The sequence below is a fragment of the Anguilla rostrata genome, chromosome 15 (genome assembly GCF_018555375.3).
Source record: "Anguilla rostrata isolate EN2019 chromosome 15, ASM1855537v3, whole genome shotgun sequence".
Lineage (NCBI taxonomy): Eukaryota > Metazoa > Chordata > Actinopteri > Anguilliformes > Anguillidae > Anguilla > Anguilla rostrata.
In genome coordinates, this window is record NC_057947.1 from 34190706 (window position 1) to 34198641 (window position 7936).

Sequence of the window (7936 nt, forward strand, 5' to 3'; positions counted from 1 at the left end):
ACAGCGAGGGGTCCAGTCAAAATGCGGTACTTGCCTTCTCAGGATTCTGCTATCTGCAAGCTAGCTTCACGCTGCATTTTACTGTTGGAGTGTCCACAAATGTGAGACAAAGTTTTACCATCATGTGCATTTCATTATCTCAGACAGAAAAAAGGAAAGCAGTGTCTTTCCTACAACAATGGAGAAGTTAGTAGAAGATGGGAGAAGAGACCAAATGCCTCAAATGATTTTCCAATTTAAAAAAAAAGACTTCACAAAATACAATCGCAGAGATAAACTCAGAAGGTATAAGATAGCGTGCAGCATGACGAAAGTGGACCTTATTGAAATGGCGGAAACACGTGTCAGTTTGCGGCATGTTAAAAGCGTCACGAAATGTGCTCCATCTGCGCAGTCTCAGATGAACTAGGCAAAGAGTGCGAGTACCTCGTGGGAGCGTGCAGGCTGCGTATTCGCCCAAGCAGAAGACTTGGGGAAGATTGTAGAGAAATAGGAAAAGAAGAATAGCCAATATTAGAAATGTTGGTGTTGTTTGAGACCGCGGCCGGCTATGCAATTTTCAAAGTAAGTAGGCAGCTATCTAAACATATTTAAAAAATTGATACATGTACTTATATAGTCTAGTTGGCTAGCTAGCTGTATTGGCTTACTGAGTAGCTAGCGATCATTATTGTACGTTAGCAGACACTAATATGTGACACAAAATATGTTGTCCACAAAAATGTAGGAATTGTTGTTTTCAAGATTGTAATAACGTACCATTATTTTGCGGGCTAATGCATCGATAGTTGGCCAAGTTAGTTAGCACATCAGACGAGGCCCGATCTTTGAATGCCGCAGCATGGCCGCTACCTGTAACTCATTGATAACCACGTTGTTGGGATTTTTCTTACTGTGCACATGAATTTCTTGTAGGATTTGACAAACGCTTGCTGATTTTACGAAGTGAAACAGTAAAATTTATTGGAAAGCTGTTTAAAGTAAAGCTGATCGTATTTTTTGACGCTGGATTAACTTTTTTAATGTAAATGTTCCGTAAGCAAGGAAATCAGCACAGCTATCGACTCTGATATTTAGCCTTTCTAATTCAAATAAATTCTCAATCATTTCCCCCTTCCAGGTGCTGGACGAGCAGAAGGTCCAGCAGGTGGACAGTCTGTGGAAGGAGTTTGAAACTCCCGAGAAGGCCAATAAAATGTGAGCATATTTTATTCGCTGTTGTCAGTGCTTGATATCAATGCTAAACGCTACTGCACCTACGTTAGTGAGCGGTCACAGCTATGTGTGGAAGCTGCTAACATTTGTAATCATGCAGAATTGTCGCAATCAGAATGCACATCAGTGTAGTAAAATCGTTGAGTTAACACCTCGAATCACCCAAACTTGTAGCATTACATAGAGATCTGTTGCTATTTTGAAAGCAGGGTCTTTGTGTGCTGAATTGGGGTTATTTTAAGTGATGGTACTATTTGTGTATTTTACCCCCCTCAGAGTGAAACTGAAACATTTTGAGAAGTTCCAGGATACCACAGAAGCCTTGGCAGGTACGGTTATGTTCCACATCGGTAACTTAAGTGGCACCAGCCTGAATCACTTCTGTTTTAAGGCCTGGACAGACTGCAGGCTCTGTCCACAGATTTTTTTTTTCTTCCAATTTTGGGACCTCGGTATTGTTTTGCCCTTGCTGCTGTTGTCTGTGATCGACTCAACTGTGAGGTCAATCAGCAGTATTTGTCACTACCACTGAGAGCATGGCGGGCAAAACAAACCCTCAAATACTTGTGCACCTTTGGAAAAAAATTTGTACATTTGCAGGTGCATAGATGTCATGTTCATAGTCTGCCAAGCTTTGTATTACTTTTTTCCTTGCTAAAAATAAATCATGAGGAAACATTTTTCAGGAAAGCATTGCTTATTGCATCACTTCATACTGGAAGGGTGTAGGTGCTGCGGCCATTTTGTGTACCTTGTGTTCTCTGTCGTGATTCGCCGCTCTTCCCCTGGTTCACACAGCTGCCACCGCGCTGGTGGAGGGCAAAATGGGAAAGACGCTGAAGAAAGTGCTGAAGAAGGTGGTGGCCAAAGAGGCGCACGAACAGCTGGCCATCACCGATGCCAAATTGGGCGGAGTCATCAAAGTAGGTGGAGTCAGTTTGGGGGCAGGCTAGAGGCCGTCAACAACCAGTCGTGTGTCTTTGTCCCTTTACTGTAAATGTAGCGTTAAAACTGAGATATTTGAGGGGAGAACACATCAAGTCTACATTGGCTAGTTGTGTATACAATAAAAAGTGTACAAAATAACTTGAAATAATTTTGACCACGCAAGTTTACTGACTTTAGCTAAGGGGTGTTCATACTAATAATTGTCAATTTGCAGCAGAAACCGTGTTCTTCTGTGGTTAGATAAAGGGTGGCGTAGTCTAACCCTGTGCTTTGCTGCCCCCTGCAGGACAAGCTGAACCTGAGCTGTGTGCACAGCCCGGCTGTGTCGGAGCTGATGAGGGGCATCAGGAACCAGATGGAGGGGCTCATCACGGGACTGCCCCCCCGGGAGATAAGCGCCATGTCCCTGGGGCTGGCACACAGGTGGGCACCGAGACGCCAGCCCAAAAATCTGTACCGCCCCTCCCCCCCCATAATGCAGCACACACAACGCACTGGCACACTCGGTGATTAGTTGTGTGAGTTACAATCCTCTCACAAGCTACCCCTCTGTTATCATCTAATAATGTCTGGATGACATCTATGTGTTTCATCACTAACAGAAGTGATGCTAGAAATCCACTATATAGAGACAGGTATTTCTTCTACAGTTAAGATTTTATGTAGAGATTTATAACGTGTACCTGGTGTAGCAGTTGGGCAGGTTCCCTTTCCCAGTTGACCTCAAGTGTTGATTTTCTGTCACCTCTCCAGCCTGTCTCGATACAAGCTCAAGTTCAGCCCCGACAAAGTGGACACCATGATCGTCCAGGCCATCTGTAAGTTCCGTCTTAGCGGTGGGTAGCAGGGGACTGTCGGGGGCCAGAGGCGGGTGGTAAACGTGCTCTCTCTCTCTGTCTCTCTCTCTCTCGCCTGCTCTCCTGCAGCCCTTCTGGACGACCTGGACAAGGAGCTGAACAACTACATCATGCGCTGCAGGGAGTGGTACGGCTGGCACTTCCCCGAGCTGGGCAAGATCATCACGGACAACCTGGCCTACTGCAAGAGCGTGCGAAAGCTCGGTACGCGCCAAGCGCTCGCTGACCAGCAGGGGGCGCCGCCGTCCCCCAGTTTTGTTTCGGCTGTGCTCGACATGTGCTCTGTCCCCCTCCCCGCGCGTCTGTGTCTGTCTCTTGGCGATGATGTGGGTCGAGCTGCTTAATTAACGTTCGTCCTGTGGACACGTCGTCCAGGTGACCGAACCAACGTGGCGACCACCGACCTTTCCGACATCCTGCCAGAGGAGGTGGAGGCCGAGGTCAAGCTGGCGGCGGAGATCTCCATGGGAACGGAGGTGTCGGAGCAGGACATCGGCAACATCATGCACCTGTGCGACCAGGTACGCTGGGGGGCGGAGTCTGGAGAATGGCGGAAGTGGATTTGGCCTCGGTGCACAGCCTCTCGTGATCGCGTCTGACAGTGGTGATGATGATGACTATACAGTCTCTTCCCTGAAAAATGACCGTGTGGGTTTTTCAGTCACTACCTCATCTGAACTGACAGCGCGATCTCAGCAGTGAGGTCACCTGGGTTTCACTCTTGGTGTCCTTTCAAACCACCACCAGTTTAAAAAAACCGCTTCCTGAACTCACACACAAACACACCTGTGCTGACGTTGCCGCCTCCCTCGTCCAGGTGATCGAGATCACGGAGTACCGCAGCCAGCTGTACGACTACCTGAAGAACCGCATGATGGCCATCGCGCCCAACCTGACGGTGATGGTGGGGGAGCTGGTGGGCGCCAGGCTCATCTCCCACGCAGGTGAGTGTGTGTGTGTGTGTGTGTGTCCCGGGCCGAGTCGCGCCTCGTCTTCACGCTCGACGCCCTGCGCCCTATAACAAGCGGTGATGATGCTGACGTTATGTCACTGCCCTGAATACCAACTGTGGGTCCTTAAGTCACTACCTCATCTGAGCTTGTTTTCAGTAACGGTTCTTCCTGTTAGGAAGATCTTCATTTTCGTGTGCTGCTGGTACAGGTGAGCTTTAACGGATGTCTCCGTCTCCCCTGTTTTCCTGTTTTGTTCCGGCAGGCTCTCTGTTGAATTTGGCCAAGCACCCGGCCTCCACGGTGCAGATCCTGGGCGCGGAGAAGGCCCTGTTTCGGGCCCTGAAGACTCGCCGGGACACCCCCAAATACGGGCTCATTTACCACGCCTCCCTGGTGGGACAGACCACCGCCAAGAACAAGGGCAAGGTGAAGACCGCCGCCGCCTCGTTTGAAGCGAACATGTGGGCGGCCGCCATCAGTGGCCATCTTGTCTCATGTCACATCCTGGTTTCGCTTGCATTAGTCTTCAGTCTAGTGACCTTTGACCTTGACAGATCCACTGGAATAGTCCACTTTTGCCATTACATTGACCACCACGAGTACACGATTGAATCCTTGACTTAGGACTGCACTGGGCTAAGCTCAGTCTTCATGGACAAAAGGTCCACAGCTAAACCGAAGTACGTTGTTTATAAGAGCTTTTCCTCACGTGTATTGTGATCAGTGCTCGTGTGGGCACGTGGCAGTAGTTCGGGCGGGCGAGGGGGTGGGCGAGTGGGCGAAAGCGCTCCTGACCCCGTTCGCTTCTCTCCTCCTCCGCGCAGATCTCCAGGATGCTGGCCGCCAAGGCGTCGCTGGCCATCCGTTACGACGCGCTGGCGGAGGACGCCACCGCGGAGATGGGCGTGGAGAACCGCGCCAAGCTGGAGGCCAGACTGCGGCACTTGGAGGAGAAGGGGGTGAGAACCGCAGAGGCATATACACCACGCACACCTCCCTGGCACATCCTCCCCATTCTACACGGGCCGTTCTTTAACAAAAAGTTGTTCGAAGTCAGTGGATGAATTGCCATTGGTGTTCAGAAACAGCGCATTATATAAATTTGTGCATTTTAGAATCTTATTCCCGGCACCAGTTGTGAATTTAAATTGACTGGATTAAAGCTAGCTTTCTGACCCACCTGAGTTATGTGGTGTTGGCGTCGGTGCATTCTTGCCTGTCCCGCCGACACTAAGGAACGCTCCCTCCCTGCTTTAACAGATCCGGCGCATCAGTGGAACAGGCAAAGCCACGGCCAGAGCGGACAAGTACCAGCACAAGAGGTGAGCTCCCCCATCGCAGCCCGGCCTGCTTCTGCTCTCACTGGGGCTACGTCAGCCCGGGCCTGCCTCTGCTCTCACTAGGGCTACGTCAGCCCGGGCCTGCTTCTGCTCTCACTGGGGCTACATCAGCCCGGCCTGGCCTGCTTCTGCTCTCACTGGGGCTACATCAGCCCGGGACGGCGATCCGTGACGAGCAGGACGCACCCGCGGTGCGTGTTTCGCACGTTTAAACGCTCCTGCGTCTCCCCCACAGCGACGTCAGGGTGTACGACCCCTCCGGGGACTCCACGCTGCCCTCCGGCTCCAAAAAGAGGAAGTTTGAGGAAGTGGATCCGGAGGCCGAGGCGGAGGTGGAGGAGGCCAAGCCGGCTGAAGCCAAGGCCAAGAAGCCCAAGAAGGAAGCGGCAGCCGAGGGTGAGTCCTGAATCTGGGCCGTCCTCAACTTTCATATTTTACAGAGTAGTTTAAAAATAAATTTTACACAGAGTAAAAAAACATAATGACCCGGATGCCTGGAGCAGTCCATGAGGGCCACAGATTCTGCTGGTTTTTGTGATTTTGCTTTAAGTCAGCAGCCAGTTTAGGCCTGGGAAACGAGGCGTTTGGACTCTTTAGCCAATCAAGGGGATAAATTCACTTAAGTACTGGAGCACATGACAACGAACCAGCAGACACACTGTGGGCCTCCAGGATGTGAGAGAACCCTGATCTAGAGTTAACCGGTCTACAGCAATCCAGTTCATTATTCTCCAGTCATAACCTTAATACTGGTCAGAGGGAAACCTGTAAGGGTTTACGTGGTTTTTTTATTTTTTTAAACATGTCTTTACGATCGCTCTAGAACCCGAGGCAGCGGCGGAAGAGACAGAGGAACCTCCAAAGAAAAAGAAGAAAAAGAAAGAGAAGAGACAGGCGGAGGAGGCGGCAGCAGCAGAGGAGGTGATGGAGGAGGTCGAAGAGGAAGAGGAGGTCGCAGCAGAAGAGGTGAGGAGCTGTGGGAGGGTTTTGTGGATTTGGTGGTCCGTTTCGGGGTGCCCCATACAGTCGGGGTGCAGCCAGTTCACTCCTGGATTTTGGGTCTATCGTTCAGCGTGCGTGTGTCAACTCTATTATAACCAGTTGCACATACTGAAGGCGTTACCATAACATGTTGACTAAGATCCGCTGCGTTTTGGCTAAACACTGGTATTGGCCGTCTGCCCTGTAGCTGTTAAAAACCATGTTTCAGTTGTTAAATAACATGGCAAAACTGTTCAGCAGGATTGCTGCAAATGTGTGGAAAAACCACTGATTCCCCCCCCCCCCCCCACCACCTAATTTCAGGAGGTGTACTTAAAATATTCCTCATCTATTTCAGACAACAGAAAAGAAGAAAAAGAAGAAGAAAAAGAAGGTCAAGGAGGAGGAAGAGGACTGAGGGAGAAATTTTTCGTTTTTTGTTTAGATTTTTGTTATACCTGCCCGGGTTCTCTTCCTGAAAGACAGAAACTGCAGAACAGACCCCCGGATATCACTGTACCTTCTACACATGGCTTCATCGTACACGATCGCTAACAAAGCTACAATGTTTTATTACCCCCCCCCCCACTTAAAATCTCAAGTCACCCAGTGGGGGAAAAAAGACTGATTTAAGGATGTTTGTGTAGGATCATATGCTTTTGACCTGAATCAAAAGATTGCCATTGCCATGCATCATGTCTGGTCTGCATTTTTTATGTTCCCTTTTGTAATATAGGTGCTTGATTAAATTAGCAAAGAACATCAGTCGGAAGTTTCCAGAAGAACGTGTAAGCCGACCTTGGTATATACACACGGTTCTGCACTGTATATTTTTTTTTTCCTTCTAGATTTCAAATAAATGTTTGTACATTTCCACACACAGACGTTAATTCCGAAATTAGCCGTATGTCTTTTGGTGCATTAAAAGCCTTTATTTTAAAGGATTTGAATTGTTTAATGTCTGCATCGCGCGTCCTAAATGAGCAGTGTGAGACTGCTGCTCAGAGAGCCTCATCATTGACACTGCATGACTCGCACCCAATTAAAACTAAGCACACGTTAAGCACCGGATAACTAGATGATTATTTAATTATCCAGTCTTCCTCAGTCTGTTCCATTCAGACAATTTAAACATGTATGGGTCTCATAAGGCCAAGACTGAGAGGGGAAAGTGTTCAATGAGGAGCTGGGTTTCAGATTCCCAAAGATGGCTCTCGTGTTCAGTGAAGACAGCCGTGTTGAGAATAGGGATGTAAATAATTTGTTGATCAAGCAAAAGCACGCCCAAATGTTAAACTAATCGTAGTTTTAAAAATCACACTTGTTACCTAGGCGATTGTTCTAAAATGGGTAATGGAGGGGGTGGGCGGGGCTAATGTAATGTTACTTACAGTCAGTTGATAAGTTGGCCAACTGGCAAAAGAGTGGCACGTGTAGAATAATTCTGAAAAGCTCAATGAAAAAAAAAAAACTTAAGTGCAAAATATGTGCTGCCAAATTTGCACACCACACGTCAACATCAATGAAGTTAACCCACCGAAGAAACAAATATCCGAGACTAACCCTAGTCGAGAAAAGGTCAAATCTGGCAGCCATATGAATTGGATCCAGTGTACGTTTTAATTCTGTTCTACTGTGTGCA

At 48.5% G+C, this 7936-nt stretch overlaps 1 protein-coding gene and 2 non-coding genes across 3 annotated transcripts; all 3 read left to right on the forward strand.

Annotated features, from left to right (window-relative positions):
• The first annotated feature begins 379 nt into the window (after positions 1 to 379).
• Positions 380 to 7235, forward strand: nop58 (NOP58 ribonucleoprotein homolog (yeast)). The gene is made up of 15 exons (XM_064310546.1): positions 380 to 564; positions 1121 to 1197; positions 1492 to 1544; positions 2014 to 2138; positions 2450 to 2586; positions 2917 to 2981; positions 3090 to 3224; positions 3396 to 3541; positions 3838 to 3964; positions 4236 to 4399; positions 4798 to 4932; positions 5234 to 5295; positions 5549 to 5709; positions 6137 to 6279; positions 6653 to 7235. The coding sequence occupies exons 1-15, from the start codon at positions 520 to 522 to the stop codon at positions 6710 to 6712; spliced, it is 1635 nt and encodes a 544-aa protein (XP_064166616.1). The 5' UTR covers positions 380 to 519; the 3' UTR covers positions 6713 to 7235.
• Positions 3617 to 3704, forward strand: LOC135241470 (small nucleolar RNA SNORD11B). Its single transcript, XR_010326001.1, has one exon. It is a non-coding gene; the product is annotated as a small nucleolar RNA SNORD11B (small nucleolar RNA).
• Positions 4040 to 4124, forward strand: LOC135241471 (small nucleolar RNA SNORD11B). The gene has a single exon (XR_010326002.1). It is a non-coding gene; the product is annotated as a small nucleolar RNA SNORD11B (small nucleolar RNA).
• Positions 7236 to 7936: the final 701 nt, after the last annotated feature.